This window comes from Diorhabda sublineata, chromosome 1 (assembly GCF_026230105.1).
Source record: "Diorhabda sublineata isolate icDioSubl1.1 chromosome 1, icDioSubl1.1, whole genome shotgun sequence".
Classification (NCBI taxonomy): domain Eukaryota; kingdom Metazoa; phylum Arthropoda; class Insecta; order Coleoptera; family Chrysomelidae; genus Diorhabda; species Diorhabda sublineata.
The window spans coordinates 17,412,187-17,430,325 of NC_079474.1; the positions used below are offsets into that span (position 1 = coordinate 17,412,187).

Below are 18,139 nucleotides of genomic sequence, written 5' to 3' on the forward strand. Positions count from 1 at the left end.
AAATTTAGAAAAAATAAATAAATAAAGATTCAATATTAATCATCACTTTTCAACGGTGATATCTCGGAAAGGGGTGGGACGACGAAATTTTATTATAGGGAAGATCAATCTTAATTACATAATGCGACATTAATTTCCCGAATTTTGTCGCATGAAACACCCTGTATATGTTTGAGAAAACTTCTGTTCTAATGAAAGTTGAATACACATTTCTTTTTACTTCTGAGACCTTTTTATGTTTTTCGTGATGGTTTATATTTTGATAGAAAATAATATAAACATAAATCATCACAAAAATAATAAAAATTAACTTGAACGCTGCCACCGGGAAGGAGAAAGACAGGTGAAAACAATACACCAGATGAATGAAGTAGAAAAGGATCGGAAAGAGTGAAAAAAAAAATAAAAGGAGAATGAAAACTGAAGTCTCAATACTCGATGCTCGTGTTTAAAGAGAAAATAAAAAAAAGTGTCCTATCCACCCTATATACTCCACCCCAATTACTTTTTGCTCTTAAATTATAAGAAAATGAGTTTGAGAAAAGCGACTTAATATAAATAAATAGATTATGTTGGATTATTTCCTATTAAATTACATTTTTTATATAAAAAATGAAATTTCAAATTTATCATTATATAATATCGAAGTAAAAACTCACCTGAATCCACAAGAACTGACCAAAAAATCACCTTGAAAAAATATAAACTCATTGTTTATATGATATCGAAATTGATATGATAAAAGTATATTAAAATAAATTATTTATATTTAAACATATTCTGTACGCAGTTTTTAATGAAATGATTGCATAAAATCCGATAACAATATCAGAGGAATTTGTTAAATTGAGATAAATTATATAGCAAACGATAGTCTGGCCAAGTCCAACGGGGAGACCCAGACTCCAAAGGTATTCCAAGAATCCGATCGAAAGTTTTTTTTGACAGAATTAATTTAAATTCTTGGAATATATACCAAATAATATAAGAAATATTTCCGTGTTGAAAGATTTTATGATTATAAATAACGGTTTCTGAAGACGGTAACTTGGTTATCGAAACGTGCATCAAACAAGATAATTGTGAGTGTGGGGTTGTAGTGGATACTATGCTAAGTATTTCCAATATCTACTCAATTATCTCAATGATTTTCGAATTAATTATTGTGTTGAAATTATCTCATAAGACTACTCATCGCCTCTATTTTGGCGCCTTCCGCTCAATCGCCTCTGCTAGTGTCAATGCTGAAGCTAATAATTTACCAATTTCTTTAATCCTTCTCATCCTGTTCATTCGCTACTTACCACGTCCCTACCAACATTTCTTCAACCTCCCCATTTTCTTTGATTTCTTCCCTCCCTTGGACAAAAATATTCTCAAAGTTGACACCTCACTTTACCGATTCGCGTTCTACTGAAGAAAGAAATCTGCATAAAAAATCCTTCGACCTAATTCTCCCTCCAAAACTGAATCCGGTGCTGCGCAGTCACTACAACTTTACAGCATCCTTCAAGCTTTCAAATTAATCTATCCTCCTCATGAACTCTCTTTTGTCCATATGGTCAATTGAAACGTTTACTGACCAAGATATTCACGACATCTAATACCTTGATATCCCAAACTATCTCATCTACAAACTGGAACCCCTGGAAAGTTATCTGCAGATAACCATGCCAGATAAGCCTCCAGGAATCTCCAAGACGAACCTTATTGAAAGAATATTGGCGCGATATATGAAGCAACAGTACTACAACATTCCATAACATCCACTTATCTACTTTTTATCTGTCCCTAAACTTTTTGAGTAGAAGAGGAGCTGTGACAATGAGAAGAAAAAACTTACGGCTATTTGATGTCGTTTGTTCTGAAAACTAACCCCAAGAAGACATTTAACTACCCGACAGAAATATAAAGAATCCTGAAGTTTCTTAAATGTACCAAGTTGTAACAGTCCTTCACGTATCTTTTGATGGTTTATGTGTGCCAATGACAAAATTTTCTTTCTGCTTAGACTCGATCTTCTGTGAAATAACAAACTACTTAGACAACACTTTCTTTAAGTCTATAAAAAATTGCTTCATCAAATTTAGCTTCAAACTGTAATGAACTTATGAGTTTACTATATAGTAGATTTCCCATCCCCATGGGATTTTGGAGTCGATAGTTACATTAACTCGAATTGATGCAGAATACCTATTTTGAGTATTTGGGATGCTCTTTGATAAAAATGAGAAGTGCCCCTAAATTTGAAGTACTAACTATTTGACGACAACCACGAAATTCTCTTTTAGCGTGAACTCAAAAGGTTTAAACCCATCTGACTTTTCAACGCTTAAAAATATATCTGAACCATTAGAATAAGACAATGAAGGACCAAGCTCATCAGGAAATGATTTTGAATGTGTGTCAAATAAGCAAAATTCTCAAAATTGACTTAGATGATCTTATAGGAGATTCAAATATTTCTAAACAAGCTTCAGTATTATTAGAAATAAGACTGAAAGAATAAAAATTGTTTTCCTCGAGTGTTAATCATGAAAAAGATAAAAATTTATTGATAAAAATTGTCTTCAAACCATATGAACCAAACGACTGTCGTTTATTCATTGATAGCTCAAATATACCCTAAAATGTATTCTATTACACAATTGAAATGAATACCTGTTGCACACAGTACCGAGTCCAAATACGACCAGCAACTTAAATCCCCAACGATAAAAGAAGATCAAAAATTTAAGTAGTTTCCAACTCGAACTCTTCGTCCACGATGCAACTGTTCTGAAACAAATATTGCAAACCAGTTGATCTTGGAACGGTTTGGAAGCGATTTGGTTTTATCGACATCTGTTTTAGACAGTTCTTGTGCGGTTACTAACCATCTAGAGTTCAAATTTTGACATAGGTATGGATGGATCCAATATTTTCTCTGCATCCTGCGTCTTCCTCATATAAGTCTGACTACATTAAAAAATTAGATTTCATTGCCTTACCAACTGATTTAATACTGATTACAAGTCGTATCCGCGTGCGCTCGAAAGTTTTATTTTGATTGCAACTGTTGCAAGATCAACTGGTTTGCAAAACAGTTGCATCGTGTGACTTTATTTAAATGGAAAAACAACACGTGAGGGGTTGTAGAGAATGAATTGAAAGTATATTTCAAAAACTTTTCATATTGTTAGGACGCCTATGAAACCTTGTCAGACGTTGGTACATTAAAAAATTAAAAAATAAGGTTATTATTATGTAATTTTTCGAGGGGAAGTACAATGTTTGATTATATAAAAAGTGAGTTGTTTATGTAAACAGCCTTGAATTTTTTCCTAACTGTATCAGCCGATTCTATACATGAAACATTTTATTGTTATAATTACATTTATTTCATAATTATATTTATATACAAATATTTAAATTATACAAGAATGAGAATCAATTTTTGAACATTAGTCATGCGTGTTCATGTGTCCAGCTAGTTTTCGAAAGGCATCAGAAATGGTGAATTTCAAAGAAAAAAGAATCAGATCAATGTTCGTAGATAATTATTACTTTTATCTACCATAATTCCCTAGAGATTTAACAGCACTCAAAACAGTTTTTAGACGCTAAACAAGATCATGGTAGTTTTGTCGAAAATGAATAATGCTCTTTATATACTCTGATAACATTCTAGAATATTTATTTCCTGGAAATCTCTAATTTGCCGTAAATCGTCTCTATAAAACATACCGGAACAGAACCATCTTCACGGTCTATCTTTTAGGGTACAACTCTTCTTCTTTACTTTGGAATATATACACTACCGATGAAAAGTTTTTACCCACTTTATAGTGGTTAAAAACACACAACAAATCGTTACATATTTAAATTTTTGATTCATCTACATTACCCTATTTTGTTTTTATTATTTCGGTGCACAATTTCGGTTTCGTTTTTCAGGATATTATAAAGATGTGAAGTGGACTGCTTCCTGACTTCCCTGTATAATTTGTTCAACAATCAGGTTGAGGTCTGGTGAATGTGACGACCAAATAATTACTTCCAGTGCATTCTTCCTTTCCAATTCTTTTAAATACACGTTGCACAGCTTCGAGGAATGTTTGTGATCGTTGTCATACTGGAGGATAAATTTTCTATCCATCAAACGTGCTATCCTTTCAATCTACACCAGATTCCAGTCGCCCTTCATCCAAAACATCTCCATCACCTTGCCATCCGTTTTTCCTTTGACCTGCGTCTTTTATTAAAAGCAAAACCTCAAACTTTGACTCATCGCTCTATCATCCTACTCTATCCTACTGGCCTATCTGAAAAGGCCAGTTTTACTCAATCTTCTTTTCACTGTAGAAGTACTCAAAGGCAGATCTCTAGATTCATTGATCTGAGTTGTTATCTCTGGGTCCGTGAATCGTCGATCAATACAATGCGTTTATCTTCAGCGATTGTGGTTTTCCGATGCCATTCTTAATAGGGCTAATTTGGACTAAACCACAATCATAAACACCAAAGAAATAATTCACAGTTAAAAGAATAATAAAGTTTTTACTTGTCGTACCTATCGACAAAATATAAAATACACGTCCATCTATATTAATATAGGGCGCTTGTTCCGCCTTCATACTTTTTTTTTCGGTTAAAAATTCATATTTTCAATTTTTCATTGTATGTGTTTATGTCTTTACAATAGTGTTTCCATCTGTCTAATTGGTACGAAACTAAACTAACATAACCTAACTTCTAACCTAGAATTCTGATTCTACATACTCTCCTATGATTTTGAGATTGAAATACACGTACTCTGACTGATTGACGGCTTTTTATATCGTGTTAGCGCGTTTGTATCCATTATCCATCGACATGTTGCACCTTAATTAATTCTACTGTAATTATGTAGTTAATAACATGTGAAATGCCTCGTCTCGAACGCCTTTCCATTTTCTTATATTTGTTGTAAAGATTTTACCTCCTATCTTATATCCCAAGTCATAGGAGACTTGTATCCTAAAAGATAAAATTTCTTCTATGTGTCTTTTTGAATAAATTAAATTCACTCGAAATAAAAATTTGGGTAATTATCTAAATTAGGTTACACCTCTCTGATTTCGTTAAGATTTTAATATGTTATAAAAAAAGTTACGCTGAAAAATTTGATGTGTATATGTAGGGCGCGGAAATCATCCCTTCACATAGTTCCAGAAAAAGAAAAATAATTTATACATCATTGTTTATCTTCGCATGCCTTCATTACCTAATGATGACATTTGCAGAGATTTTAGTCTAGTTAGTTTTACATACGACTATCGTTAGTAAATCGATCTATATTTATTTTTTTTTTATTTGTGTTTTACCATGAAAAAGATAAAATTCTATGAGTTAAAATTGATGGTTAGGTTAGGTTAGGTTAGGTTAGGTTAGGTTAGGTTAGGTTAGGTTAGGTTAGGTTAGGTTAGGTTAGGTTAGGTAAGGTTAGGTTAGCTTAGGTTATGTTAAGTTAGGTTAACATACGAAGCAAAACTATTATATATAAATTATTTTTCTTTTTCTGGAACTTCAAAGTTGAAAAACTATGTGAAGGGATGATTTCCGCGCCCTACATATATACATCAAATTTTTCAGCATAATTTTCTCTATAATATACTAAAATTTTAACGAAATCGGAGGAGTGTAGCCTAATCTAGATAATTACTAAAATTCATTACCCATTTAATTGTAATATCAGATCTTGTGGATATCTTTGTAAATCATGATCCACGTGTGAATAAACTGAAGCGTATGTGTATTTTTTTATTAATTAGAATTCCTGGGAAACTATAAAAAATAGCAATTAGATTTGATTAATTAATTGCGTGTCAGCTTTGTCAATTTAACTTATTAGTATCTAATTATTAATGTTCAAGTTAATTTCAATATTGTAGATTGGTTGATATATAAAATAACTTTTAGGATTTGAGAAGGGAAAAATCATCAATTATTTATTGAAAATTGTCCCTTTTGACTTTGATAAGAAAGCTTTATATATCGATAGATGTATTATCTGCTTTTGTATCCAGGAAAATGATTGATCAATATTTCAGAAAATCATAGTTTAAATGTTTGTTTATAAAAAAATTTAAACAAAATTTCTACCAGCTTTTTATATCGTATTAAATTAAAAAATAGTGGAAAATTTTGAAGTGAACCCTTTTACTTTTTCTTTCATATTCACATCAGCTTAGTCTCACTTAACTAGCAGTCTTTCGAAGTCCGTGATGTCTTAACGAATACAATCCCATGTTATTTTGAAATTTTAAATCAGCATGTAGCTGATTGCATGAACACTCGAAGCAAATTTGTCGTTTGTTCCTTTGAGATAACTGGACATGTGGCTACCGTTCCATTAGAGCAACTTGGAACTGTCAATTCTGAATTGTACACAAGCATTTGTTTACCAGCAGTTTTCCTGTGAAGAGATTAGGGAAACTAATCACAGAAGACGAATCATTCTCCACCACGATAATGCGAGCTTCCACACATTATTTTCAAATTTTTGCATATCAAAAATGAATGGTGAGATCAACGTTTTTCTACAACTGAAGAAGCGGTGGATGCGTTCAAATCACATGGCGGGACCTTAATAGGAATGAAAAAGATGCTTCGACAATTGGGTCAAACGCATGTGAAATGTATTGATCTTAATATTTTGAGAAACAATAAAGGACTATCCAATTATGAATATTTGTTTTTATTTTTCCATTTCAAAACTTAAAGTAGCAGCCCTCATACATTCGAATCAATATTTTAAGAATAAAAGTTCAAAATTGACAACATATATTAAATAAAAATGAAATTTAGTTTACTGATGTCAAATTATATATAATTAATAATAACATATAAGAACAGAATGATAGACGAAACCAACTTCAATTCATGTCATCCTATTACACCACTCAATAATGCGACTGACACAAAGATGGAGCTGTCATTGTGAAATCCATATGACGTTTACGAAGTACCAACTTTCAAAAGACTGTGTGTCAAATTTTATGACATTTCGATGAGTCAGAAAAAGGTGACAGCTATTTGATTGTTATTTAAAAAAATGGATTCAAAACAATTTCCTGTGTTAATTTTTCATTACTTCTTGATAAAAAATACTGTATAATCTCATCAATGGCTTCAAAAGTGTTATTTCGATTAGTCTGCTCCATAGAAAAGAACTATTTGTAAAAGGTTTGCTAAATTTAAACGTGGTAGTACATACAACGTTGATAGTGAACGTTGTGGTCGTCCAATTGAGCTGGTTACTTTAAAAAACATCAAAATTGGTTATATCTAATCGTAAATTGAAATTGCAGGAGATAGCTGATACTGTAAAGATATTAGAAGGCACCGTGTTTACAATTATGCATGAACATTTGGCCATGAGAAAGTTTTTTTCAAAGTAGGTGCTGCGTTTACTCACAGTCGATCAAAAACAAAAACGTGTCGATGATTTAGAGCAGTTTTTAACAATATTTACACGTAATAAATCAGATTTTTTGCGAGGATATGTGACGACAGATGAAATATGGATTCATTACTTCACTCCTGAATCAAAACGATCATCATCTGAGTGAACTGTAGCCGGTGAACCACATCCGAAGCGTCTAAAGGCACAAAAGTTAGTTGGGAAGAGGTTATGACTTCAGTATATCGAGAGTTGTTGAAAAGTTTGAATGCAAAAATCAAGGAAAAACAGCGTCGAAGAAGAAAACCACTGTTTCATAAAGGCAATACACCGATAGAATCGAGGGTTGAATTGAACGAATTACAGTTCGAATTGTCTTCCTCATCCACCGTATAGTCCAGATCCAGCCCCCAATGACTACTGGCGATTTGATGATCTCACAAAAAGCTCACTAGTAAGAAATTCAGCTCAACTGGTGAAGCATTTGCTGAAACTGAAGCATATTATGAGGCAATAGACAAATCTATGTAAAAGCACATCATCGAGAAGTTAGAGAAGCGTTTGAATGATTGGATTCATCCGAAATTTAAAGGCTTAGCTATTCAAAAAGCAAAAGCAGTATTGACAGAAAATAATTATCCGGAAAAAATGATGAATATATTCAAGAAAAGGATAAATAAATACTATAATCAATTATGAAACGAAACAGAAAGTAAACATCAAAACAAAACATGTATAAGGACATTCCCAACAAATATTATTCTAATAAATATTTCACTAAACTAAAATCTAAAACACCCATAAACATAAGAAGTAATATTAACAAGTGCCTTGTACTAATTGTGACGCTATCTACATTGGACAGACAACACAGTGTTTAGAAAATAGACTAAAAGGTCATTAATACGATAAAAAAAATGAAACTGCATAAACGAACCACGAAATATCAAAAAAAAAAACATAAATTCAATTATAAAGATTCAAAAATTCTTGACATCGAATCAAATACACGGTAAAGAAAATTTTTAGAAATACATAAAAACAAAAAATCATAAATTTCAATACAACTACGAATAATTTCATACATGGTTGCTCAAAAAAGTGAAAAAATGTAATTTTGAAAATTTACGTACAGTGTAGTACATCACAATTTGTTAAGAAGCTGGTAAAAAATGATGAATAACCCGGTACATCTGTTTGGGTAACTCTCTTTCTTTAAAAATAAAACAGAAAAATAAATCAACCATCCGAAACTCGGATAAAACTTTTAAAACCGAACGAAATCAGTTACTGAGTCCACTGGCGAGAAAAACGCGTCACAGTTTACAAAAATAGTTTCAGCTATTTCGGACTGGCACTTTGAAAATGTCTGCCGAACTGAAAATTAGGAATCGCGAAAATATCTAGGAATCTTAACAAAAAGAAAAAATAGTGGCAGTGAGTGATTTTTTTTTGGTATTTTTGGTGGAATTAGTGATTGTTTTTAAACGCCATTTTCAACATCAGAATTTTTAAGGTGAGATAATATATCTATTATAACCGTATTTACATTATAAATAAAATCAGGAATTATTAAAAATGATATGATTAGAAATCGAAAAGTATATAATGAAATGTAGTTATCGAAAACAAGTTTATCAACGCTTTAAAAAGTTTTGAAGAAACTTGTTGTTTATATTTGAAACTTGGCAACCGAATCTCTAATAATTTTCTTCAACACTTCATCTTTTGCAAAAAACTCATTCACTGTTAGTCTATTTACTATATTGGTATAATATTTTAAAAAAATATGAGTTTCTAGTCGAAATCTAACCCTTCTGAAGTATTCGCTTCGAGGTTGCCGATGTTATGAATTGAAACCATACTTATTTTTACGTTGAAAACATTTATTGCTCGTGGGACGACATGTAATGGTCACTAGCTATTTTTGTGAAAGAAAATATAATACGTAGGCATGTTATACGTAAATTTCACATCATCAATAAATACAAAAGCGTTACTATTTTTTCTTGTAAATAACTAAATATGTATATAAAAATACAAATACTTTTAGATCTTGTAATCAATATTTAATATGATATACAGGGTGTTTCAAAAAAGGTAATCGCCTCTTTAGGATAAATAGAAAACTGGAAAATATTTGGGGTTTGCTCAGTATACGGTTCGTATCAACTAGTATTTAACATAACTTTTTAAATATTAGATTTATTGAGCAAAATTCCAAATGTATTTAAACGTCATTTAATTTTACTCCAAAAGCATACTCTTGATAAAACTCGATTCGTGTACCGTTTTCGGAATTTTGAAAATTATAAAGTAATAACCTATGCTGGTATAAAATATTAATAAAGTTTTTAATTATTATGAAATTATATAACATTTTAAAAAATTGGGACTGAAGGCTTTCATTTCTTATAACATTTCACAAAAATCCAGCCTAATCAGTACAGGATCTTGTTCTTCAAATTCAAATAAGGGCTTAGCACTGAGCTATTGGGGGGCTTAGTATTAAACAAACAACAATTTAACGATCATCTATTTATGTTCTGGGACTCAAACTGTTGTTTTTTTCATACTAAGCCCCCCAATAGTTGAGTAACTTTGAATTTTACAAGGCAACAGCATGAAAAACTGTCATTAATTGATAGTTATGACGTTGAGTCAATAATAATTACATTTCTGAAGCCTTCTTATGTCGTCTTCTCATTGAAGGTTGGCGATCACGTTTTTAAATGCGTCTCTGTCCCTCGCAACATGAAAAAATTCTCCGACGCAGATATTTGTCAACAGCTTTCTAGTACTTCGTCGTTGGTGATTCTGTCAGTCCAGGATATCTCCAGGAAGCGTCTATAGAGTCACATCTCAAATGCCTCAAGTTTTTTGATCATTTGAGCTATTGAGGTTCAGGTTTCCACTTCGTACAGCAGTACTGACCACATATAACCTTCCATGAATCATTTTATGACGTGGAGGTATAGATTTCTGTTTAATAATTAACAACAGCTTTCTTTTGAGCCCAATTCGTCTTAGTACTTCGTCGTTGGCGATTCTGTCAGTCCAGGGTATCTTCAGGATGCGTCTATAGAGTCACTTCTTAAATGCCTCAAGTTTTTTTATCATTTGAGCTATTGAGGTCCAGGTTTCTACTTCGTACAGCAGTACTGACCACATATAACCTTCCATGAATCATTTTATGACGTGGAGGTATAGATTTCTGTTTAATAATTAACAACAGCTTTCTTTTGAGACCAATTCGTCTTAGTACTTCGTCGTTGGCGATTCTGTCAGTCCAGGGTATCTTCAGGATGCGTCTATAGAGTCACTTCTTAAATGCCTCAAGTTTTTTTATCATTTGAGCTATTGAGGTCCAGGTTTCCACTTCGTACAGCAGTACTGACCACATATAACCTTCCATGAATCATTTTATGACGTGGAGGTATAGATTTCTGTTTAATAATTAACAACAGCTTTCTTTTGAGACCAATTCGTCTTAGTACTTCGTCGTTGGCGATTCTGTCAGTCCAGGATATCTCCAGGAAGCGTCTATAGAGTCACATCTCAAATGCCTCAAGTTTTTTGATCATTTGAGCTATTGAGGTCCAGGTTTCCACTTCGTACAGCAGTACTGACCACACATAACCTTCCATGAATCATATTATGACGTGGAGGTTTAGATTTCTGTTTAATAATTAACAACAGTTTTCTTTTGAGACCAATTCGTCGTAGTACTTCGTCGTTGGTGATTCTGTCAGTTCAGGGTATCTTCAGGATGCGTCTATAGAGTAACATCTCAAATGCCTCAAGATTTTTGATCATTTGAGCTTTTGAGGTCCAGGTTTCCACTTCGTACAGCAGTACTGACCACATATAACCTTCCATGAATCATTTTATGACGTGGAGGTATAGATTTCTGTTTAATAATTAACAACAGCTTTCTTTTGAGACCAATTCGTCTTAGTACTTCGTCGTTGGCGATTCTGTCAGTCCAGGATATCTCCAGGAAGCGTCTATAGAGTCACATCTCAAATGCCTCAAGTTTTTTGATCATTTGAGCTATTGAGGTCCAGGTTTCCACTTCGTACAGCAGTACTGACCACACATAACCTTCCATGAATCATATTATGACGTGGAGGTTTAGATTTCTATTTAATAATTAACAACAGTTTTCTTTTGAGACCAATTCGTCGTAGTACTTCGTCGTTGGTGATTCTGTCAGTTCAGGGTATCTTCAGGATGCGTCTATAGAGTAACATCTCAAATGCCTCAAGATTTTTGATCATTTGAGCTTTTGAGGTCCAGGTTTCCACTTCGTACAGCAGTACTGACCACATATAACCTTCCATGAATCATTTTATGACGTGGAGGTATAGATTTCTGTTTAATAATTAACAACAGCTTTCTTTTGAGACCAATTCGTCTTAGTACTTCGTCGTTGGCGATTCTGTCAGTCCAGGATATCTCCAGGAAGCGTCTATAGAGTCACATCTCAAATGCCTCAAGTTTTTTGATCATTTGAGCTATTGAGGTCCAGGTTTCCACTTCGTACAGCAGTACTGACCACACATAACCTTCCATGAATCATATTATGACGTGGAGGTTTAGATTTCTGTTTAATAATTAACAACAGTTTTCTTTTGAGACCAATTCGTCGTAGTACTTCGTCGTTGGCGATTCTGTCAGTTCAGGGTATCTTCAGGATGCGTCTATAGAGTCACATCTCAAATGCCTCAAGATTTTTGATCATTTGAGCTTTTGAGGTCCAGGTTTCCACTTCGTACGGCAGTACTGACCACATATAACCTTCCATGAATCATATTATGACGTAGAGGTATAGATTTCTGTTTAATAATTAACAACAGCTTTCTTTTGAGACCAATTCGTCTTAGTACTTCGTCGTTGGCGATTCTGTCAGTCCAGGGTATCTTCAGGATGCGTCTATAGAGTCACTTCTTAAATGCCTCAAGTTTTTTTATCATTTGAGCTATTGAGGTCCAGGTTTCCACTTCGTACAGCAGTACTGACCACACATAACCTTCCATGAATCATATTATGACGTGGAGGTTTAGATTTCTGTTTAATAATTAACAACAGTTTTCTTTTGAGACCAATTCGTCGTAGTACTTCGTCGTTGGTGATTCTGTCAGTTCAGGGTATCTTCAGGATGCGTCTATAGAGTAACATCTCAAATGCCTCAAGATTTTTGATCATTTGAGCTTTTGAGGTCCAGGTTTCCACTTCGTACAGCAGTACTGACCACATATAACCTTCCATGAATCATTTTATGACGTGGAGGTATAGATTTCTGTTTAATAATTAACAACAGCTTTCTTTTGAGACCAATTCGTCTTAGTACTTCGTCGTTGGCGATTCTGTCAGTCCAGGATATCTCCAGGAAGCGTCTATAGAGTCACATCTCAAATGCCTCAAGTTTTTTGATCATTTGAGCTATTGAGGTCCAGGTTTCCACTTCGTACAGCAGTACTGACCACACATAACCTTCCATGAATCATATTATGACGTGGAGGTTTAGATTTCTGTTTAATAATTAACAACAGTTTTCTTTTGAGACCAATTCGTCGTAGTACTTCGTCGTTGGTGATTCTGTCAGTTCAGGGTATCTTCAGGATGCGTCTATAGAGTCACATCTCAAATGCCTCAAGATTTTTGATCATTTGAGCTTTTGAGGTCCAGGTTTCCACTTCGTACGGCAGTACTGACCACATATAACCTTCCATGAATCATATTATGACGTAGAGGTATAGATTTCTGTTTAATAATTAACAACAGCTTTCTTTTGAGACCAATTCGTCTTAGTACTTCGTCGTTGGCGATTCTGTCAGTCCAGGGTATCTTCAGGATGCGTCTATAGAGTCACATCTTAAATGCCTCAAGTTTTTTGATCATTTGAGCTACTGAGGTCCAGGTTTCCATTTCGTACAGCAGTACTGACCACACATAACCTTCCATGAATCATATTATGACGTGGAGGTTTAGATTTCTGTTTAATAATTAACAACAGTTTTCTTTTGAGACCAATTCGTCGTAGTACTTCGTCGTTGGTGATTCTGTCAGTTCAGGGTATCTTCAGGATGCGTCTATAGAGTCACATCTCAAATGCCTCAAGATTTTTGATCATTTGAGCTATCGAGGTCCAGGTTTCCACTTCGTACAGCAGTATTGACCACATATAACCTTCCATGAATCCTATTCTGGCGTGGAGGTTTGCAAACATTGAGGAGTACTTGACATTGATTGTTAAATTAAATATTGTCAAATTAAAATGCACTGAAATTTTGAATGACATGTTATTAACCTTAGGAAACTCTAGTGTAGCTGTTACCTCGAAGAAACTTACCAAGTAAAAATACATTTAGAGTCATTGATCGACATTGTCGATAGCTCCAAGAGCTCTTGCCAGACGATCTACCGGTTAGAGTGGATTTGTCAAGCATTACAAGAAAGGACAGCTCTCAATCCACATTTTTTAAAATGTATTCTATTCAAGAACCAGGCAACTTTTATATTTAACGCTAAACGAGCGAAAATCTCTATTTTTTAAGCACGATGGAGCTTCACCGCACAGGTTAAGTAACCATTTTCGGAATTGATGGATTGGTACAGGTGCAGATGCTCCGATCCATTGGCCTCTTCGGTCATGCAATTTTAATCCTTTGGATTACACAGTTTGGTCGTGAAGCTTATGATACAGAGGTCAAATCACCTCATAGCTGCTTCTCAACCGTTTAGAAGATTCTTTAGAAAAAAGAATCTGTGCATTCGTGAAAAAGGAGACTTTTTGAACACCTATTATAAACTTATATAAACTCTATTTTATGTTATTAGCCTTTTTTTAAATTTGCATCTTGTTGTTTAATTAATACAGTTTTCATTAATTCATACCAGCATCGGTTATTACTTCATAATTTTCAAATCAAAATGAGAGTCAGGCATAAAAACAAATTCATTGGAAGAATTTTTACTGACCAAACCCCAAATATTTTGCAGTTTTCTATCTATCCTAGAGACGGGATCAACTTGTTTTTAATACCCTGTATATTTTAGTAGCATTAAAAATTGAAAACTCGAATTTTTATTGGAATGTATACTAATTTGTTGTGAAAATCTCAAATCAAAGAACTACGAAGAATTTAAAATACCTTAAAATTAAAAAAATAAAATCTAATATTTGACTGGTAGCTTTACTTGCAAATTTACACTTTGGTGAAAAAACATTTGAAAAAACACTAACTATAATAAAATATATGTTTCTCTCTCTCACGTATTGTGAAAATTCAGTTTTTCTTTTGTACAAAATAAATCGTTTAGACTTTAAAATCCTGGCAACATTTGGCAAGCGTGTGAAAATATAAATGAGAATTATTTTTAGAGAAAATTGATCGATATTAAAAAATGAACTCGTGTCGTTTTCAAAAGTTTTGGGAATTGAATTGTGTAAAACAATGAATTTATCAATTTTTTACAACAGAAAGCACTCAGATATCATTGAAATCAAATAAATTATAGAAGAATTATTCAAGGAAAGGCAAAAATTTTCTAGGATATCGACCTTGAAGATTATAAAATGAAATTGGGAACATACAGGGTGGGTAAATTAATAGTTATTGATCGTCGGTGGTTTTCTATGGTTTCCCTGTAACCTTGTGAACCGGTTCATTCAACATTCAACAAAAAAAAAATGAAATAATAAAAAACGAAACCAAAAAATAACAAAAAAACTCGAAAAATTAGAATAATAAAAAACTAAAACAAGAAAAAAACAAATGAAACATTAAAATAATAAGAAATCAAAACAACAAAAAAATTATAATAATAAAAAACAACCGAAAAACAACAAAAAAAAAACAAAAAAAATTAAAATAGAAAAAAACCAAAACAAATAACAATAAAAAATATTAGAAACAGAAGAATAATAAAAAATCAAAACAAGAAGAAGACAAAAGAAACATTAAAATAATAAAAAACCAAAACAACGAAAAAACAAAAACAATTAAAATAGAAAAAACCAAAACAAGAAAAAGATAAAAGAAACAATAAAATAATAAAAAACCAAAACAAGAAAAAGATAAAAGAAACAATAAAATAATAAAAAACAAATAACAATAAAACAAAAAAAATAAAATAAGAAAAAACTTAAACAACAAAAAAATCAAAATAAGAAAAAACCAAAACAACAAGAAACAAAAAAAATTAAAATAATAAAAAACCAAAACAAGAGAAAAACAAAAAAAACCTGAAAAACGTTAAAAAATTTATCGCAAAATCAAGAAAGAGCTGTTTGTTTTTAGTCTGGAGCTTTTTTTTCTTCTTCGAGTCGTTTAATCGTCAGTTTTGTTTTCTTACTTCATTTTGGCATGTTTGGTGGTTCTAAATCTATTGAGATAACTGTCGTCAAGTGTATATTTACAATCCTTTGAAGGCTTTGAAGGTTTTTAGATAAGAAGTAAATACGGATCCAAATATAAAATTAATTTCTAGATATCTACATTTAGAAATTTATCCATGTAGAAAATAGGGTGATTATGTATTATAGTTCCTTTTGAGAGCCTCAAATTAAAAGGAATGAAATTTGTTTTAAGGCTTCACGTTTAAAAATGAAAACTTTAACTAATACTAATAAAAGTTCTCCTCCATTTTTTCAGAATTTCTTAAAGAGCTATGCCAGCAGGTAAAGAAAGTGATAATGATACTGGTACAGTGAAACGAACAACTTTTAGACCACCATGGGTTAAGGAAGGTCCATCGCCGTTGCCGACGCCAACAGCTCCATGGACACTTAAAACCCCTCCTAGAAGAGATAGTAATACAAGCACAGATGGATCAGAAAAACAAGATTATAATCCCTTGGGTGAGTTTAGGAAAACATCACGTATGAATATATTTAAATTTTTGGGACTACTTAAAGCTCAATTAAGTCTAAGCTAGAAAATGGGAAAATAGTTCATATTCATTTAGGTTTTCTGAAGAATGGAGCCCATAATCTCAGATGGTAATTGGAAGATGTTAAATATACTCTAAGGGATCATAAATAATCATAATCTGACAAAGTTATCACGTCTCTGAACCTATCACGCATATCCTCACTGACTGCAAACAATACTTTACAGCATATCATCAGTTTAATCTGAAACCTAACCTCAAAACACAGAAGTCAATAAATTCCTTTAAAGTTTTACTGTAACAGTCTCTCTTTTGTTTGTTTTATGTACCAATGAGCAGCGCTGTCAAGGCACGATAAACTGATTTAAAAACAAATCAATGTAGAGATTAAAACCTTTCTTAAAAGAGTAGAAGATATTTACCTAAATTATATCAGTCAATTCATGTTAAATTGCAAGACCAAACTAATTTACAAGAACTGTCACTTCAATTATTGTAATAAGTTTCCGACCTGACAATTTTTTTCACGTATTCATTCTCAAAATAATCTCCTTTTAAGTCTAAAGTCTAAATGATGATTCTTAAAATAGACGTTTACAATGCGATAACTTCTTCGTCTTTAAGGAAACACGAAAAAATCACTGGATGCCAGATCTGGTGGATACTGTGGAAGTTCAACCTAGAAGAATCAGTAGGTGCATTGTCTAATTCCAAAAAACGATTGCCATAGAATCGACCTTCCTTTCAGCGCAAATTCGCTCTTTCTATCTCACTGTTTTGTCATTTCAGGAGTTTATTGGTGGATCCATATTCCATCTAAAGTTCGAATCATTGCACTTAAACTCCTACTAATTAATCCATTCGAATGCGCTTTTGGCCTAAAGTTGATGATGACCAGCCTCTCTTATCTCTCTAAAATTTATTAAATGGTGAACTTTTTTCCATGGTTTAACTGGTTGTAGCAGTTTCTGGTAGTCCTTTATACTGGTCGTTGATAAAACTGATTTCAAATCAACTGTTCAAAATTTTACTCAGTATCTAACTCTCATTTGCGTAGATGTATCGCATTTTCAGAAAAATCCCCACGTCTCGAACAGAAACTAGTCGTTCAAAATGAGTAAACTCTATATTTCTCAGCATTCATAAGTTTTGAGGTTATGTTGAGATCGAAAAAATCTCCCCATATGCATTGAAAAAACATCGATTATAATCGCATATCTAATCGATTTCTTATTGAGTAAAAATGCTCTGCCACTTGGCCTATGTCTCTGAAATAATTTCGAGTGATGAAAATCTGATACAGATTTTTATAAACACGTTTTAGATGGGGGGTATTCAAAGAGACTGTTATATTTATAGAATAGACATATGGTTTTAAGAGTGTTGGATAGTATAAAATTTCAGTATTATTGAATAGAACTGAAGATACAGAGGGTATCTTATAAGTTCGTGAAAATTTCTAAGCTTCAATTGAAACATGTGGTAACTTGTTAAGACTCTAATTCGACGAAGAGTATACAGCTTTACTTTCTTTTGTTAAAGCATTATTGAAAAAAAAAGTTTAAACAGCCGTAGCAGCAAGGAAAATAAGTGAAATTGAAGGGGATGTCATTATACGACCCCTGGTTACTGAGTTACAAGCCTTTAAAGTGCCTATAGATCAAAAACGAGAGGTCGTATGAGGAATTTTTTCATGTTATAGTGTTATTTTCACGTCATCTACTTACTCCCGATATTTTTGCATCAACACCCTCTATATATAATGAATTTAAAATTGTTACTTACTGTTTTTGGAAATCGGGGGATGAAAATCAAATT

General features: G+C 32.7%; 2 protein-coding genes across 7 annotated transcripts in view; one reads left to right on the forward strand and one right to left on the reverse strand.

The window, feature by feature from the left end:
* Positions 1-8,703, reverse strand: part of LOC130452569 (peptidoglycan-recognition protein LB-like) — a 23,421-nt gene extending 14,718 nt beyond the window's left edge. Inside the window, exons 1-2 of one of the 3 annotated variants that reach the window (XM_056791924.1) lie at positions 8,557-8,703; positions 660-690 (exon numbers count right to left, since the gene is read on the reverse strand). In XM_056791924.1, the coding sequence (XP_056647902.1) occupies positions 660-690; positions 8,557-8,568 (43 nt within the window). In that variant the 5' untranslated portion in view covers positions 8,569-8,703. Of the gene's footprint in view, positions 1-659; positions 807-8,556 lie in introns of those variants that run through there. The other 2 variants (XM_056791925.1, XM_056791923.1) reach the window with 2 other exon arrangements.
* The window catches only part of LOC130452540 (DNA ligase 1-like), a 28,780-nt gene continuing 19,325 nt past the window's right edge, over positions 8,685-18,139 (forward strand). For 2 of the 4 annotated variants that reach the window (XM_056791895.1, XM_056791905.1), the window contains exons 1-2: positions 8,685-8,939; positions 16,084-16,289. In XM_056791895.1, coding sequence (XP_056647873.1) covers positions 16,100-16,289 — 190 coding nt within the window. In that variant the 5' untranslated portion in view covers positions 8,685-8,939; positions 16,084-16,099. The remainder of the gene's footprint in view (positions 8,940-16,083; positions 16,290-18,139) is intronic. The other 2 variants (XM_056791878.1, XM_056791886.1) reach the window with 1 other exon arrangement.